General features: G+C 38.1%; 1 protein-coding gene across 1 annotated transcript in view; it reads left to right on the top strand.

Moving 5' to 3' along the window:
• Positions 1 to 19,180, top strand: part of LOC129368514 (sodium/potassium/calcium exchanger 3-like) — a 30,450-nt gene that overhangs the window by 10,501 nt on the left and 769 nt on the right. Inside the window, exons 3-16 of the mRNA XM_055043527.1 lie at positions 10,942 to 11,018; positions 11,533 to 11,607; positions 11,714 to 11,798; positions 12,096 to 12,199; positions 13,224 to 13,298; positions 13,950 to 13,975; positions 16,022 to 16,075; positions 16,160 to 16,302; positions 16,383 to 16,537; positions 16,614 to 16,851; positions 17,656 to 17,822; positions 17,911 to 18,025; positions 18,105 to 18,217; positions 18,303 to 18,368. Coding sequence (XP_054899502.1) covers positions 10,942 to 11,018; positions 11,533 to 11,607; positions 11,714 to 11,798; positions 12,096 to 12,199; positions 13,224 to 13,298; positions 13,950 to 13,975; positions 16,022 to 16,075; positions 16,160 to 16,302; positions 16,383 to 16,537; positions 16,614 to 16,851; positions 17,656 to 17,822; positions 17,911 to 18,025; positions 18,105 to 18,217; positions 18,303 to 18,368 — 1,493 coding nt within the window. The remainder of the gene's footprint in view (positions 1 to 10,941; positions 11,019 to 11,532; positions 11,608 to 11,713; positions 11,799 to 12,095; positions 12,200 to 13,223; positions 13,299 to 13,949; positions 13,976 to 16,021; positions 16,076 to 16,159; positions 16,303 to 16,382; positions 16,538 to 16,613; positions 16,852 to 17,655; positions 17,823 to 17,910; positions 18,026 to 18,104; positions 18,218 to 18,302; positions 18,369 to 19,180) is intronic.

The raw sequence follows: 19,180 nt of genomic DNA, 5'->3' as shown, positions 1-19,180 counted from the left end.
AAAATAGCATTAGAATGATGCTATTCTAATGTATTATGTAAATTACTATGTAATTTTCTCATTGTAGAAAAAGTTAGGTATAAGCAAGCTTTTAAAATAAGTAGAGGCATGCATATATCACAGATTTTTATTGACTTTGCTGCACCCAAATCAGCTTTTATTTAGTTTGCTAAATTTTTCTAAATTTAGCAAAAATTTAAAATTTTGTTCTTTTAACTTAGAATAAATTTCTTATAATGATAACAAAAGAATTTGAAAACATTATTTTCTTTGAATACAGAAGACATGCAAAAATTCTGTTGTACAAGGAATAACTTGTCTTTTCTACAAAAAAATGACTACTTTATTAGCTTAAGTTTAGTTTTCTTTCTTTTTTTTGGCCTGCAAATAATTTTAAATTGACTATTTTGGCCCACAAACCAAAACGTTTGGACACTTGTTGTAAAGCATGGCGGACTTGGTGTAGTACAGTAATTCTAGTACTTTTCTTTTCAGGCTTTGTGGTTTTATTGATTATTTCAGGCAGAAATCAGAATTGAAGTACCAATTTAGTTAATTTAAAATCAGATACAGTGCTGATGGAAAATTTTAATTTCCCCATCAATTATTTGTTTTTTGTTTTATTTTATTCTGTAAATCATAAAAAGTATTTGTTTGAATAATACTAACTTTTTTATTATTATTACATTTCTAATTTAATCAGACATTAATGTTTTGGCACTTCTATTTATGATGTTGAGAGGAGTAGGGCTGTCTAAAGGCATAAATCTGTTGAAGGGTACCAGAACATTTCTACTTTATTTAAATTGTTCAGACACTTTACGAAAAGCAGCCTCCCTCAGTGTAGAGTTAGCAGATACAAAGATACTGTGTAAATCTACCTGATTTGTCAAAACAGGGACAAAAAGTCTCTAATGCACCAGTAAGCAGAAAGTAATTTGATGTTAATGAAATCCAACTTTTGAGGGTTGAGAGACTAACAGTGGTCATAACCCCTTCAACATTTCCCACATTACAACCACTTAAATATATTTTATTAATCAAAGTATTTTATTGGTATTTTATTTGATGAACCAGCTAAGTAGTGTATTTTTGTGAAGTGGAAGGAAAAAAGATAGAATAACAACTAAACAATTTGATATATGCTTCTACCATGTTTGTAAATCTCCATACTGAAACTTCAGTCTATTCCTTGCAAAAGCAGGAAAAATATTGCAGTTAAAGCTCAGTAATATCTGAAAAGGAGGTCTGCTACATGATGCAGATGCAGGCAGACTCTCAGGTTTTGACTTGAGTCCATTTAAGTTGCAAAAGCAATAAAAGAAAAATCAGAGATGAAATTTTTATCTCATGTAATGAGGAATGAAAACAAGGTGGTATTTAAGGTAATGACTGCAGCTCTGACAGAAGAAGTCATTTCAAAATCAAAACAAAAGGATTTAGAATGTGTAATTAAGAAAAACCATTTAAGCAAACAAAGTAATTAATTATTTTAAATTAATCATCATTCAGCGTTTGGTCGTGTTTTTGAGTTAAATTTTTTTTTTTAAAGTTGACATGAAATTTGAAAATATCACTTGATAATTATGTGTTATTAAAAGACTGGCAGATTACTACCTGAACACCAACTATAAAGTCTCAAAAAATGCAAACATTAAAAAATAACTTAAATAAATAAGCAATGCTTAGCCTGGTGGGGGCACAAGTAAAGCCTGTTGGCCCGCCTGGCTTATTTTACACTGGAGGAAACCCTGATTATGCAAAGCACTGTAATCAAGATCCAAAAGTCCAACAAAAATAAAAACAACATTTTCTTTCTAGTGGTTCCAGGGTTCACTGCTTTCGAAAAAATGTATTTATATTTAAAAAGACAAGAACACGAGCAATATATTTTCGCTGAAATAGCTTTAATGCTGGGACTCAAACTTTCTTGCATTTGTTCTTTATTTACTGGCCTTATAGTTTATCCACCTGGACGTTTACTTTAGTAGGATGTACATCACTCAATCCATTCGAACACAACAAATTTTGAAAATGACACTCAAGTCCGAAATTGTGTGTTTAGATTTTTCTGAGATACTTTTGCAGAGTAAAATGTGTTGTACATGTAGGTTTCTAAAACTGTTTCTTCCCTGTATGTCAACAGAAAGGTCAGGCAGGCCACACCTTGTATCTGTTTACTATAGTGTAAAGGTTGTGCACTAACATACTCTGGGGAATGGGCGGGAAAGTCAGAATAATTTCCCAGATGATCGGATTTTATCAGATGCACAGTTACTTTGTTTTTCCTCCTGAGCCCTGCAGCTGTCGGTAGAGTTAGGATGGATTCAGTTTGCTCCTAATAAAGTCATTACCGAACCAAAACTGACCTTTATTCCTCTGCTTCTCGGGCTGATTATGTTGTTTGACACTATCTGCATTCATCACGGCTGACAGTTTTATTGAAAATTCACATAGAAAATTAGTGATGTGTGATCTAAACACCCAATACAATATTAATACTGCAACACTTTCAGAGTCACGTTTTGTTTTAATAATATTTGGAGTTGCTCTGTGCTAATGTTAGTCTGTCAGTCAAAACAATGCATTATGTGCAATACTACTCCAGTATTGTTGAAGCCTGACTCCACATTGTGAGCCAGGCATATTCTTCTAGAAACGTATGCAAATCAAGTTGGGCTAAAAATAAACGGTGCGAATGGTTTGCCCAGATCGCGCTTCATCTGATTCCCACTGCCTGGTGGGGGTGTGAAACCTGAGAGAATATGTGCACAGTAAATAAAAGTCAAGCTGCGTCATGGCAGATTTGAGTGAAACATTTTTCTTTCATGACTTCATGGGCATGCAAGGCATGTTCACGAAATACATAAAAACGTGACAAGGACTGCATAGCGCTGTTCATGGAGCCCCTATTGGACTCATCTACGAGTTCATAACTTTGTTTAGAGTTGCATTATCTATTCATCTTTTTCTGATTTTGTTACATTATCTGCATTTGTCACAGCTGACAGTTTTATTATTGAAAATTCACATAGAAAATTCAGTTTTCTATGTGTTATTTTGCAGCACAACAATAATTCACTGGTTTACCTTCACATTTCTTCATGCTTCACATTGCTACAATCAAATGAATAAAACACTTTGCTGTAATGGGGTCAAGTACGAACACTGCTAAGTTGCTTGTTTATTTTAGAAGCATGTTGGGCATTATAAAAGAGTTGCCAGTTTGAATCCTGTTTCTTCGTGGAAAAATCAACAGAGTTGCATCATGGATCTGCCAAGTCTGTGTGCATAAAGCTGTGGAGTGGCTGAGGTCATGATACCATGGCAATCATGTGTCGGGGTGGACAAAAGGACAACAACAGATTGGCGAACATTTTTTTAATAACCTCTTTGATGCTTATACTGTATTTTAAGCTACTGCTTAAAATAAATTAAAGTTAGTTAAGTGCAATAGCAACACAAATGCCAAAATCAAACAACACATACAGAAGTTAAGAGTTTCATTACAGCTACAGTATGTAACTTTTATAAAAATGTTTTTTTTTAGTATTTGTTTAAACTGTCGTCCTGCCATGACAGAATAATATGAGACAGATAATCTGTGAAAAGCTCAATCTCCTCTCTGAGCTTCTGTTACTATCTGAAGAAATGCATGGCTCCCATTAAAACACAGCCAATCAGAACTAAGAGAAGTGTCTTAGCGCTGTCAATCAAGCTCATGTACTGCTAAATGTTCTAATGGCAGAGAAACAATTTACCGTTATAGTAAAACTGTTTTGTGACCTTTCTGACTATCCTTAGCATTCATGACAGGCTTTGCTGATGAGGAGAAGTTGTACTGTAGCAAAGAGCAATGGGGCAAAGAGAGCAGCGCGTATATAGGTATGATTGACAGCACTAAGATCCTCCTGTGGGCTCTGATAAGATGTTTTTAGATAGCACTTGGAGGAAACAGAGGAGCTTTCTCACCCCCAGAGATTATGTGACTCATACGCTCATGACATAATGTTTTATAAAAGTTACATACTGAAGCTTAAATACCAATTTAATTTATTCAAACAGACATATTTTATCTTGAACATTTGCACTTGAAAACACGTTTCCAAACTAAAAGATATGCAGGGATCAAAACTAGTCATTTTCAGTCAAAATGATTTACAAAAAGCATTTTATGGTGAAATAATTATGAATTTATAAATACTGACAATGAGCTGTTTCTGTAGAAAATAATAGGGAGAATAGAGAGCAGTTTTACATTTTTAATTTTATATTGGTCGTACCGAGGTGTCTCTTTCTAGAAATTCTGCTTTTCTCCCCAAATATAACACAAACGCCACAAATTTAAGCTTCTGTGATATTTCAGAGTAACCGCCGTAAAGTGCTGGTAAAAATGGCATCACTACCCCACAGTCTGCAGCGCATCCACCTCTGAGATTACATAAGAGGCGTTTCCCCTCCGATTCCTGACAAAACATCGAGACCCATTTAATTTCTCCAGTTTTGCTCAGTGCGTTCGTTTACATTCTGCTTCTTTATAACGAACTTAACCTTTATTGAGTTGCTGGTTGCCAGCAGATCTGCCTCATTATCGCCTACAAAGACACAGGCGTAGATTCTTCGTCGAGGTAATACACTGGAGAGAAAGAGGCGAACAAAAGGCTGGACAGGTACTATTAGCCCGAGCGGCGAGCGCAGCTCCAGCTTCAGGTTTCTGCTCTCTTCCTCAGCGGGCCGCCTGACAGCGATTGTATAATCTGTGGTGTGATTAAAAAGCCCACCCCGGACCTCTGGGGATATTATCCGGGGGATTGCTCTGCAACGTCCAGCCACAGACTCTCTTTCTCTCTATTTATCTCGCCGCTGCTTAACAGGATGGAGACGGCTCGATCCGGCTCCGGCTGACGAGCCTCCGAGACCGTTGTTACTAGGCAACTGAATGCTAAATTTTGAAACCCAGACAATTCTGTCTTTCAAGCATTAAAAGTGCAGAGAGAGGAGACCCAAAAATAGACCAGTGGTTTTGGGGCAGCGGGGGGCTGGGGTCAAAGAATCTAAACGATGTAAATGAACTAAATAGCTTGCAGTGTGTGTTGTTGATGAGGTTTGTTATGTTGTTTGTTTTGGCAAGCGACAGTCGGCTGAGAATAGTATTTTTCCACTGCCATGTTTTAGGGGAATTTTGGGAGAAAGTGTTGAGAAACTGGCAGACAACACTCTGCCGTCGAGGAAGATGCCTTCGTCAGGACAGTTTGTATTAAGATTTATGGAAATGATATTTTAAAACCGGTGTGGTGATTAGATTCTAATTTTAAATATTTGTAATCGAACAGACGATGCATATGGTTTGTTTTGTGAGTCTGTTGCTGCCTCTGATCATGTTTTACTCTCTTCTGTCACAGCACTGTACACGATGTTCCGTGTTTCAATTGAAGCCCTGCTGTCGGCTCATCAGCCTTGTTTCCCATTCACCTCAAAGAAAAGGAATCAAAGAACAAATGCATAATTGAATTTGCAATACACACCTGGATGAAATATAGTTTTTTGATTCCTCATGAAAAATGCAGCTGAGTGTGTGTTTGTGGAGACACCAGCCACCTCTGTGTGCGACAGTCAGAACCTCAGCTTGACTCCAGCACATCCTGCTGACTTTCAGACTGATAGCTGCATCTCGTACTACCCGCTGCCTGCCATTCAGCTCTCCTCCTTACATCATCAGCAGCGTTTTTACTTAATGAGGACTGCACTACATGCAAATGACGTAATCACACTGCATCCTAAAGTCATAATATCTTGGCGCTTTTTCAGTGAGGATGACTTTTAAAGAAATGAGGCGAGTCCCCTATAAAATGACTTTTAGTATTCAGTGTGGCAGTTCATAACACACACAGCATGTGGGCTTTATGTTTAAAAATTCAACCACTGTTCCTGTAATTGCAGCAGTAAAATCAGATTGAACCTTTTTTCTGTAGAGTCATACAGCTTTTGAAGCTCTAACATATTTTTCATCTGGACTGAGGGGAAAAAATGATTCCTCAAAGTTATCGATCAATTGTTAAATGATGCTGAATTTCCTTTAGTAACAACCAAAATATCAGGATGTTAAGAAAGTTAGCATAGTTAGGTCTGTCACAGTAACAAATTTTACTGCAAGATAAGCAATGTATAATAAGCCTGGCGGGCCATCAGGCCTGATTTGTGCCCCCACCAGGCTTAGCATTGTTTATTTATTAATTTTTTTTTTTAACATTTGCATTTTTTAAAGACTTTATAGTTTGTGTTCAGAGAGTGTTCTTCTGGTCTCCCATTAGCACATAATTATCAGGTTATATTTTCAGGTCTCTTGTTAAAACTCGTGACACCCCTGGCATCCAACCACCGGGCTAAGTAAGTTTTCTGGGGGAATCCTAGGATAAGAAATATTGTCCCAGAAATTATCATCAGTAATATCTATCGGTCCCAATATTAAAACAGATTCTCTAATGGGAATTGATGACAATGTTTCCAATCCATAAGGGCAGATATATTCAGTCTGATTCTATGTGTTGTGCTCCAAGCAACATCCAACTTTATTATTATTATTTTTTTTACATTATATTTATAAATCCTAACTGCATTTCTCAACTATTTGAAAGAAAGTTTATTTTTTATACATTTCGCTAGGATAGTCAACCTTTTGCTTTACTCAGTTTCTTTTTCTTTATTATTCATTTTACATAGTTTATATTGTTCCCAATTGCACTCACTAAGTTGTGTTGTGTAGATATTTGTGTATTTAAGTGTAAATTTGTAATTTGTTTTTCTGTATGGGACCGCTTCTGGCCAAAACTAAACCTTCAATACAAACACCAAACAGAGGCATCTGTATTATATCAGATGATAAAAGATTTGATCATGCACTCCGATTTAATGCTGGAACTGGAAGATAGTTTAAATATCCAAAATAAAGCATAACAACCTAAAACAATAAAGCAAAGCTCAAAGATTATGAAGCAAAAGAAAAGATTTGATTTATGTCATGAGCAGAACTATCAACAAGTCAAATCAAAACTTAGAGGCAGGAAGTAAATGAAAACATTGCAAAAAACAAAATCTGTATCTAAAAATGTAGATATTTTGGAGAAAATATGTTAGCATCAAACTAATTTCTTGTTTTCAATGGTTTTGATGCAAATATTTAACATCAGAAATCTTTGTTTCTATTCCTTCCCTGATAAAGATTAGTGTTTTTAGCTGTAATTAAGACCAGAAAAGCCGTCAATAATTTGACGTGAGGTGATGTTACCGATCACTTCAAGAACACATATTTGTAACAGTCAGCTAGACTCTTCCACCCTGCAGCAAATGTAGGGACAGTTCACACTCACAGACAGGGTGAGAGTCGTTCTCACATTTAAATTGAAGCATGTTTATTTTGCCCTTTTGCATGATTGGTTCAAAGTGTCAGTATGAAAACAAGCTCTTTCCAATCCTGAAGAAAAAAAACGAGCCATTGTAACACGAATTTAAATCCATCTGAGTGAAGCCAGCACTGATAAGATCGATAATTCATCATGCTTATCTTCTGTGAGAGATCTAATCTCAGCTGCTAGTTAGGATTTTTCAATATTTTTGTTAAAAAAATAAGTACAGTGTTCTGACTGGGAAAAGAAAGTGGAGCTATTTTCCACAAGTCGTGCCAATAATAAACCAAAAATAAAAACTCAATTGCCAAGTTGCCACTTCAGACACACAGACATGGTTCACTTTAACATGGTCTGATTTCTTTGAGATTGTTTGCTGTTATTTTGAGGTGAAGAATGATTGTTTTAACACCAGGTTAATTATGCAACGCCAGAGGAGTAGTAGTAATCGTACATATCAGAACGTCCTTCATAATTTTCACTTAGTTTAGGTCCATCAATGCAACAGTGTGTTCTCTGTTGTATTAATGAGACATTAATACAATGTTCTACTCAATATTTCACAGCAAGTGTGGTATTTGATAGTTAATATCTAGGTTTGAAATGCACCTTGAGCCTTGAGTTTGAGCTGATTTCTGATCTGCACTTTTTGTAAAGCTTTTTATCGTGTTCTTAATGAACAAATAGAGAAGAAATTCGTTTAAAATATATTTTTCCATACATCCCTCTACGAGCACTCCTTAGTTTAGCAGCAGAGGAGACGTGAGGGTTAATTGATTTTAAACTCCTCAGTGAAATACTGAAAATTTCACTGAGGAAATTTTCTTCAGTGTAGAAGCTGACTCTTCACTCAGCTTCTACACTGAAGAGTGTTGCCCCTATGCAGCCTGGGAAAGTATGGAATTAGCTTTTATCATTTCCTGGTCTGGATAAGTCATTAAAAAAAGAAAATCAAATATGGTTAATGTTTGATATTCCAGACAATTTTTCTGCTTTCACTCTAAAGGGTAAAAGTCTAAACTGATTAATAAATGGAGTGATTTTACACTTATTTATAACTCATTCACAAGCTTTATTTTTGTTTTGATAAATACCATGTTAATACTTTATATAAACTATCTTAATAGATACTCAAACAAAAAATAATAGGTTCATTTTACAACCTCCAGACAACTTTAAATTCTTTGGCACTTCAACTGGGTCTTGAATACCAAACAATGATTCAAAACTTCTAATTATTCAAATTTTAATAAGGACAGAAAAGCACGCAAACTGTCCTCTAAGGAATCTGAATTTGATCTGGGATACTTAATTCATTATTTGACTCTTGCTATTCAACAGCTATACATTTTGATATGATGTGTTCACTTACCAGACAAGGATGGGATTTTTAAGCTGCCGTCCAGCTGGTGAGGATCATCTGGTTCTGGCCACCAGCCAATCCTCCTTGTGTCACTAGAAACAACTTAAAATGATCATTATTTGTCTATACATTATATTTTATTGCTCTTTTTGCGTTATGGTTACTTTGATTTGAACTTTTTTATAATTTGCATGACTTAATCTAACTGTTAGTGTCCTGCTTCAGAGCTCTTTTTGAAGCTGCGTATTGTTCTGGCTTCAGGCGAGTCCAGTCACAAGAAGACAAACTACGACATATTACAGATTGCTTTGAACAAGTCTGGCCTAGTACAAGTTGTCCCACAGTCTTTTCTGCTTCGGCTTTTGTGGGAACAGGAAAGGTGACATGTGAGTCGCTGTAGAAACTGACAAACAAAACATGATCAGAGCTGAAAAGTTGTTGAAGCCTGCAGTAAAAGTTTGGAAGCAGAGAAAAATATGTTGCCTTGTTTGGAGTAAATAGCTACTGTGGAGCTGATCTAGTTTGAAGAGATGCAGATGTGCTGTCAGCTTCAACCCTGAGGTCTCCTCTGCTTTAGAGGAGTTTTAGCGGAGCTCACTTTTTGCTCCACAGTCTTCTGTCTTTGTGCTCCCTCTGCCTCGCTCGCTCCCTCTCAGACGTCTCCTGAGGGTTTGTGAGGAAAAATAAATATTTTTAGACGTTTCAGTCCAGAGTTGCTGTCACTTCATCTAGTTTTTAAATTTTTCATGAATCCTTACCATGGGAAAAATATATTCACCTCCCCCTTTCTCATTATTGATGCAGTGGCCTAGCCTTTGGCTTTGTACTGACACCCATCACAAAAAACGCTTCCCCCTGGGAGAGGGCCACCATAGCAACTACCTTCACCACAGCAACCCCTCAAAGCGTCCATCCAACGCTAGCTGTGGCAGTCCTGAGATTTTGCCCGCAGCAGAACCTGAGTGTCGGGGCAGAGAGGGGACAAGACGAGGAAGGTGACAGAAACAAAGCTACAGCGGGAGAGCAGATGTTTAACAGCTGATCAGCTCAACAGAAGACCCTCAAAGTGCATCTTGTCGTTGAGGCGCTGTTGTTTGTGGAATAAGATGCCCAGAAATGTTCAATACTGATCATTGGACAAACCCTATCATACAACAACAGATGGGTCAAAGTAAAAATAGATTTTCTCTCGATCTTAAAGGAGCAGGAAGGAGAGACATAGCTATATTTCAGGAACTTATTTTAATCCTTGCAGGATGTCCACAGATCCTTAAAACAGCTTAAATTTATTAGAAACATAAATATGTTGATCATAGGTCTTACATTTTCTCTTGACAGGACTGTTTAAGTGTATATTTCATGGGTTTTTTCTGTCCTGAGAAAAGTCCTACCCTTTTGCTTGATTTCTCAAGCTAACTAGCTTAGTTTGCATCTATCTTGGTGTGATTTTGTGGCCGGTTCGCTGGACGAAACTCCTACATTTCTGTTGAGACGTAGCTTTTAAATTTCCTTCATAACCGTTTTAAGAAGTCTTAAATTTGAGTTTGTGAAACCTACAGAAAACCTCTGCCTTAAGGCTTAGAAAGAATCCACAAGAAGCATGTATGTTTTCCCTCTGAGCATGTCCAAATTAAAGTCCTCTTCTCCGGACCATATGGCCTCCCTGCTCTCATTCTGCCTCGCTGCAGTGTCAAAGAGCAGATCTAATGTCCCGGATCACAACGGACCCGGTCCTAATCCATGTAGCCTTCGTGCATCTCCACAGCTACAGTGCGCTTATTGTGAGCATGTCGGCTCATTGTTGTCTCACACACCAAAGGAGCTATTAATAGCCTCACGCTGCGCTGTAGTTTAAATTCATCCAGCGCCGCTCGGAGATGTGAACTGGAGCTGCACCACACTCTCGAGGCCGTCAAGGGAACAGCCAAGCCATCATTTAGTTTTATGTTTTAGTTTTTTACAGGAAGCACCTGCCAGTTTCACTCCCTCATCATTTCCTGTATCATTCTGGTAAATGTAGATGTTGTGGTTTACACCACAACTGCTGTGGGACACAATCAGAATAGAAACATGATTCATTAGTTTTTGTTTTTTGTCAAAAGACTACAACATGTTCTTAGTGTTTCGCTGTTTGTTTTTAAGTATCAGGTGTTTATGATGTTAATCCTCCCTCAGCCATCCATGAGTTTCCAGAGGACATCTTTACCAAGGAGCAGAGGAAGAATGGGGCTGTGCTCCTGCATGCACTCTGCGTGAGTTTCTCATGAAAGAAACAACTCCCTTCTGCTTTTCATGCATACAGAAGTATTCAAACCCTTGAACATTTTAGGTTTTGTCTATAGTTGTCTTTCAACTATAAATACCAATTTATATAACTATGCAGAAAAAATTACACAAAAGTGGAATAAAATTATAAAGTGAAAGTTTATCTTGTTTGGCTTGCATTGGAAATTAACATCATTGAATGGTAAATTCAATCATATTTTGTGAAATATTCAAGTTATATTCTCCTTTAATGTTTATGATGCGGGTTGCTTGTCCGTCTTTCACATAAAATGCCGATAAAATACACCAAAGTTTGTGATTACACAAACAAGTCTGGTTTAGTACAAGTCTGGTTTAGTTGCAACATGACACAATGTCTTAAATGCTCAAGGGGCATCAACACTTTCTCTAATTTTCTTAACATCAAAACAAGCTGTTGCTCTTAAAGGAGAGTCAATGTGTGAGTGTGTGTATTTAGTGATGCTCAAATTTATTTTTCAGGCCATCTACATGTTCTACGCTCTGGCTATCGTCTGTGACGACTACTTCGTCCCTTCTCTGGAGAAAATATCCGAGGTGAAGAAAACCAGCTGCTGCCTGCCTTCAGATGTTATTTCCTCAGTTGGAGAGGGCATTTAGATGACTGCTATTTTATTCTCTGCTCCGATTTTTAATGTTCCAGAACCTGCAGCTCAGCGAGGATGTGGCGGGGGCGACGTTTATGGCTGCTGGAAGCTCCGCCCCTGAGCTGTTCACCTCTCTCATTGGTTCGTAGCTTTGTGAATCCAGACCAAGGAACAGCTGTGACATTAGTGTTTCTTCACATGAATCTTGACTTTTCAACAGAAAAACTTTAGATTGCAGCCAGTGTGTTTGCATGAGCCAGAACTGTCCAGGAGATGTCAGCAGAGGAAAGTTTAAAAGTGATTAAGACAGAATAACACTTGCTATTAAACACTAAAGCTGCAGGATAGTCAAAATGCCATTTTTGAATTCCTTCAATTGAGACTGATTTGTTATTTTTTTTATGACTTGACAGTGAACCTACTCCTTCCCATCTTTAGGTGTTTTCATCACTAAAGGAGACGTCGGAGTCGGCACAATTGTGGGTTCAGCTGTCTTCAACATCCTGGTCATTATTGGGTTGAGTGGGATCTTTGCAGGCCAGGTAGAAAAGCTTTTTCTCTGTTCCAATCCTATGTTACACTGAAAATGTTACTGTATGCTTGATTGATTTGTTATTAAAACTCTTGCTTACTATACACTTTCTCACATAATGTTAGCACAGTTGTCAAAAAGTTCAGTTTTTTTTTTCACTATTCAGAAAGTGAATCTCATTGTTTTGTGACATATACAGTTAAATATTTCAAGCTTTTGTTTCCTGTAATTTTACGGCTTATCAATGATGAAAACCAAAATCTAAGATAATTAGAATATTCTGAAAATATTACTGGTGTCACACCCTAATCAGCTAATTATCTCCAAACACCAGCAATGTTTTCCTGGGCCTCGAGAACACTGGTGTCAAACTCAAGGCCCGGGGGCCAAATCTGTCCCATTATAGCTTTTTATGTGGCCCAACACCAAATTATGTCAGCTTTTCATGATTCTGCGATTGTGATTTTTTTCCATGCGAATTCATAATTTTTCACAAATGTGGTCCAAATATTTAAGCATTGAGTTTAAGTTACTGCTTCCTTCTATCTGCAGGTGGCAGTATTTTTTTTCTTTTACTAGATTGTAGCAAAAGTTAAAAAAACTTGATGCCAAGTTAATGTCAGATATTGCAAATATTACAAGTATTTCTTAATTAGCACTGTAAAATCTGTGATTTTGATAGCAAAAAATAAAAACTATCAAAATGTGGAAGGTACTGATCAATGTGAAAAGATATTAAATATTTTTTTTATTTAAAGAAGTACTTATTGAACGCAGAGACAGCCATGTATTTATTTTAACAGTTTGCTAATGGTTTTTATCAATACATTCTGGCACATTCATGATCTTGACATGGCCCAAAAGGAAAAAAAGTTTGACATCCTTGCACTAAATTATCTCAGTCTGGGTCAGTAGGACACAATCATGATGAAAATATGCTGGTTTGACAGATGGTCTGAAGACAAAAAGTACGTTTCTATGCTGATGAAGCGCTCCTCTTCCACACTGACCGGTTCTGAATCTTGCATCCACAGACGGTGGTTCTGACATGGTGGTCTCTTTTTAGAGATTCCTGTTACTACATCTTGTCTGTCCTGGCTCTCATAATGGTGAGGCCTGCACTCAAACTGCATGCACTCTCTTTTTCTGCTTTACGTAGGCTACGTTCACACTGCAGCCTGAAGTGATCCAATTCCAATTCTTTTTGTCAAATCAGATTTATTTTTTTATTTTTTTTTTCGTGGTTGTTTACACTTCCAAATATCGGCGACCTGTATGTGATCTCCAATGTGAACGGCGAACGACCTGAAAGCGTCGCACATGCGCAGTAGAGGGCGCGATGGCGTCATTGTGCTCAGTGTTTTGCTAACGGCTATGAAGAAGAGGAAGTGCTGGCAGAAGTGAACATGGATGCTAACGGTGGAGCATAGCTTATGATTCTGAAATTGTTGTCCGACCGGAACCAGCACTTTTAATCCAATTATTTTAATGAGGATTTACAACTTAATCCTCATTATCGTCCGCCATGGTTGCTGTTTTTCTTATAATACTTGTGTGTCAGTAACAGTGACGTTGAGGTCGGATGAATGCGGCCGTTAGGTCACATTTGAATCGGTTATGTATCGGATAATCAAGCGGCCTGGGACGCATTACAACAAAAATCATAATAATAATAATAATCGGAATTGGGTCACTTCAGGCTGCAGCGTGAACGCAGCCTTTCGTCTCACCTACAGCTTCCTGCCTTGTTTTCTCTTCAGGTTATCTACGATGACAGAGTTTACTGGTGAGTCCGACATTTTATACTCATGAATCCATTCAGGATTGTTTTCCATGTTTCCATCTTTATGGGAGTCGCTGCTGATCACATTTCAAATAACTAGACGCGGAGTTCAGTGTTGCTGTATGGCTGATGGTTTTTCAGTCAGATTTGAGAAAAAGGCTAATTTAGTTGTAAAATCTGCGGGCTTCATTTAGGGAGTGAAGGCCTGAGGTAGCAGTGGATGCTTGCGAGATTTATGTCTTATTTATTGAGTTCAAGGCTCGGATTGTGCTGCTGTGCTTGACTTCACGTTTCACACAGGCTGCCAGATTTATACTGGGCTGACTCTGCCAGCATCAGTGTTATTGTACTGGAGAGATAAATCTTCCTGTGTGCAATGGTAATGCAGGTTATAACTTACTGGTTCACAACTAAGGGAGTAGTAAATAGTTGTTTTTAAGTATTGGACAAAATGTTCTATGGTAGAGGATAGAAACATGAATGTTTATTATTTAAACCAGCGATATAAGACTTATGGGTTTTGTGAAATTCCATGCTGGAAAATTACACAATTCATAACAATGTACTGCTTCTTTTCAGTATAATATTGTTGTAGCTTCCCTAGATTACCATTATTTAGTGCCTCTGATTAATGTTTTTATTTGACTGTTATTATCTTTGGTTTATCTGTTCCTACTGTACAGCACTTTGGATCAACATTGTTTTTTTAATGTGCTCTACAAACAAAATGGACTGTTTTACTTTACAGTATTTTATAACTCAGTTAGTTAAATGAGTCATATTGCACTATTGATTAAACCATCCAATTATTTATCTGATATGAGTTGTTTTCCTTTCCTATTGATCAAGTATGAAACATAAATCAAGTATTTTTATGCTACTAAAGGCCTAAATAACAACCCAGAGCTACTGCTTTAATAAACGAGCAAGTACAGAATATAATTGTAAAGCACATAATATAAGTAACTGATTATACGTTGAACTACAAAAATAAATGAACATTTAGCAGCTTATCAGTCAACCCATTAAGACCTTTTCAGTGGAAGCGTCTTTTCATGTTATCTCATCGTCCATCTAGCCAGCTCCCATAGGATGGGAACTAGAGGGAAAGATGGGGGCAGTCCTTCCCACTGACAGTTACTTGACCTTGAATCTCACTGTGGTCAGTAATGTAAACAATCGCATCTGTGTGGCAGAAAACTTCTTGATTCCTTCCTTTTCCCCTGAGTCTGCTCTCTGGTAACGCGCTTCAGTGTCTCACTGCTGTTTCTTGAGGCTGAGAAATGTTGGAACGACATCTTTAGGAGGACAGGAATAGTTCATCTCAGGTGTTTGAGTCTGTTTGCTTTTCTACAAACAATCAGGGAGTCACGCATTGATGTTACATTCTTGGTGAAATACCCAGAAAGTTTGACACTCCAATAATTGATTATTTTGTTGATCAATCGAGTAACTACATAAAAGAATTGCACATTTCTTAAGTGGTATAAAATAACCACTTAAGCTTATTTTATACAACATTAAAATATGTAAACAAGTCAAATAATTAAATAATTTTCTGGTCAATTTTTGGGTACTGTATTGCCTGAAATGCAATACCATATCATCCCTTTAGTGTGCATTAGCAGCAGAAGGTGCATCTACTAGGCTTTAGTACAGGTCTGATCTGTTGACTATATTTTTTTCATTAACCAGTTAATAATTGGATAACAAAAGGTGCTTTAATAGGAGATTTTTACAGAAGCTGAACCAGGTCAAGTAACTGTCACTATGACACTTGAGGTCTAGATTGAATATATTTATGTACAAAGAAAGTTTTTAATCCAAATTTTAAAATGTTGCGGCTGAATTACCGCTGAGATAGTCTTGTTGTTTTTCAGTAAATGCCAGTTTTAGTAAATAGTGTAAATAAGGTTACCTTGTTCAAATAGATTTATTGTAGATGAGAATATGTCCTTGCAATGAAATTGTACTTGATGCACTGTGAATCTGACTGAAGTGTGAAGTTTATTAATAGTAATAATAATAACGACGTTGCTCTCGGCGCAGGTGGGAGTCCCTGTCCCTCATGACCATGTACGGGATCTACATCGTCATCATGAAGTGAGTTCACAACGAGACGTCTGTCCCCGTCGTCACATGTGAAGCGTCGATCCTAAACGTCGCCTGTCACCCGTCTGGCTGCAGGTTCAACTCCCAGATCTCCGTGTTTGTGATGCGGCGGGTACGGAGCAGCAGGCCGTGCTGCAGAGCGTCAGAGAGCTGCCCCGAGAGCAAGATGGGAGAAGAGGCCTCGGCTTGCAACACCTCCATGGTTCTTCTCAATAAAGGTCAGACAGACAGTCTCTCCGCTCGTTGGATTCGTCTGTGTGTGTCTGCCTGCCTGTATGATCGGTAAAAACTGTCGCAGGCGAAGAGTCTCAACCCGTCATCATGGTGGACGAGCTGCTCATCCTCAACCCGCACAAGCTGTCCTTCTCCGAGGCCGGTCTGCGCATCATGATCACGCCGCACTTCTCCCCCCGCACCAGGCTCTCCATGGCCGGACGCATGCTCATCAGCGAGGTATCGTTTCATTTGTCAGATTCTGGTGTGTGTGGCGACTGTCAGACAGAGCGAGGTTCGTCTCTCTTCACCCCAGAGACAGAGGCTGACCAGGAGCTCCAAACACAAGCGAGACAGCGAGGCCGCCACGGGGTCCAGGAAGGGGTCGCCCAGCAACGATCTGAAGAGGTCGGGCTCCTGCAGCCTGGAGAACGGAGGAGGGAGACCCGGGATAAAAGACGCAGAGTCGGGAGAGAAGCCAGGGGCCGAGGAGTGCCGGCCAGAGGAGGAAGATGATGATGAGGATGGCATTTTTAATCCTGTTCGCATGCCAGGTATCGAACACAGGCCTTTGTGTTTTTGGAAAGCTTCTAATTGAATAATGGTTTGCAGAGTCTTGCAAAGAGATTCATGCTACCCAGGCCTGTCATAATCAATAAATCAATCAAATGATAAATTAAAACCAGCATGAATAATTTAATGTTTTTCTCTTTTCTCTCTTGGATGACAAAAGTTTTCATTCTGGTGCAACTGGCCCTTTTTCTGAAGGACAATTTTGTTTACAGAGACTTCATATTTTATTTTTGTTTACTTATTTTATTTATTTCAAATATTTTCCAGTTAAAAGTTCATTATAATTAAATGTATTCTAGCATTTTTATCCCATTACCATGATATTACTTAAAAATGGTCTCAAAATAACATTATAGTTTATCAGAATAACTTCAGGGATAATTTATGTGACAGGATCAATACTAACTATATATTTTTGATAACTTTTTGTCTCCTTACAACCACAAACTATGGTGGTAATAGACGGTAGTTTGGATTTTGTCTGACAGAAGCACAACCTTTGTGAAGTGGAAGGAGAAAAATATACATTTTACAGTTTGTTAGAAAAAAAATAAATCTGAAAAGTGTCCACAATTACAGCTGCTCATTTTTTAGATGTGTCTTCAGGTGTTTTGCATTGAAGAAGTTTTTTTGTTAACTTACTTTTTGTGTTATATTAGTGGCCTTTTTGACAGCAAATGGTGAACACAGTGTCGCTGCAGTAGATAAGAAATGTAACATTAAACGTTCAGTCAGCAACAACCGGAGGCTTTTAATAGTCGGTATCTGTGTTTTCCGTGTGGCAGGCAGCTGCCGTGCGCGGGTGAAGTGGGTGATCACCTGGCCTCTGGGCCTCCTCCTCTACTGTACTGTGCCTAACTGTATTCTGCCACGCTGGCACCGCTGGTTCATGGTCACATTCGTGGCTTCCACCCTGTGGATCGCTGTCTTCTCCTACCTCATGGTGTGGATGGTGAGAAGACAGAACCTCATAGAGTAGAGTAAATAAAGCAACAGTTTCCAAACGATTGTTTGATCCTGCTCCATTTACTTTTAATCAGGTCACCATTATCAGCTTTACGCTGGACATCCCTGACTACATCATGGGTATCACCTTCCTGGCAGCAGGAACCAGTGTACCCGACTGCATGGCCAGCCTGATTGTAGCTCGACAAGGTAGATGGCAGAAAGGTCACTTGAATTTTTGCAAGTTTTTCCTCCTATTTCATTGTATTTTCTTCCTCTTTCTTCCCAGGCATGGGGGACATGGCGGTGTCCAACTCGATAGGCAGCAATATCTTTGACATCCTGCTGGGGTTGGGCTTCCCCTGGGCTTTGCGTACCCTTTTGGTGGACCACGGATCTGTAGTATGAACACGTTTATCTTCTCCTTTTTCTGTATTCAGAATGTTCCTGTTCTGACAGAAGGGCATGTTTTTAATCTTTCCCTCAGGTGTCCATAAATAATAAAGGTCTTGTATATTCGGTCATCCTGCTGCTGGCATCAGTGTTTCTGACTGTAAGTGAATACAAACCTTGAGATGTTTTAGGTCTCTGTGTTGTTTTCAGCAACACAAAGACTTAAGAAAATAAAAACCATTCATTATTTTCCTCCCACTACACAAAAACACACCAGTTGTGTTGTTTATCTTTTGGGTTGCCACAGCACATGAACTCCACAGCTGCGTGCGCACAGACTTGGCAGGTGTTTGGAATGTGACAAAAAGAGAAAACGTCAAGGAGTGAATACTTGTGCAGGACACTGAAAATGAATGAATACGCTGACTGGAGTATTTATAACTACATTGTATTTTATGTTGTAATTTTATTCTTACTATACAGTATATTAATTTAGGTTTTTATGTATTTTTATAATGTCATTTTATTTGTATGCGTCAATGTCCTGTCACATTGCTGCTGTTCCACTTGAACATCCCATTTGTGACAATATTTCTATTTTATTCCAAGTCTTGGTTTAAGCCTTAAGAAACCTAAAACAGTAAATGTTTACCGTAGTCAAAAAACATTTAGTTTCAAACAGGAAGCCTGAGAAGTGAGTTTGGAGCTTGAGCCTCTTCGTTATTTAAAAAAAACAAACATTTTATGACAAAACTTCATCTTACTTAAAGATCCGACTTTAAATTCTTTACCAACAATTGTTTTGACTGAACAAAATGGGTGTTGGCCGCCTACAGAGCTTTGTGTCGGGCTTTTGTGTGTTAGTACGTTGGAAAATGTAGATTTATGAAAGCTATTTTCTGATCCTGATTTCTGTGTGTTTCCTCCTCAAAGTGTCATACAAGTGTCTGTCATTAAGATATATTTGAATAT

The sequence above is a fragment of the Poeciliopsis prolifica genome, unplaced genomic scaffold (assembly GCF_027474105.1).
Source record: "Poeciliopsis prolifica strain line A6 unplaced genomic scaffold, Auburn_PproV2 SCAFFOLD019, whole genome shotgun sequence".
Classification (NCBI taxonomy): Eukaryota; Metazoa; Chordata; class Actinopteri; order Cyprinodontiformes; family Poeciliidae; genus Poeciliopsis; species Poeciliopsis prolifica.
The sequence above is the reverse complement of the archived record's forward strand: the minus strand, read 5'-3'. Positions and strand labels throughout refer to the sequence as shown.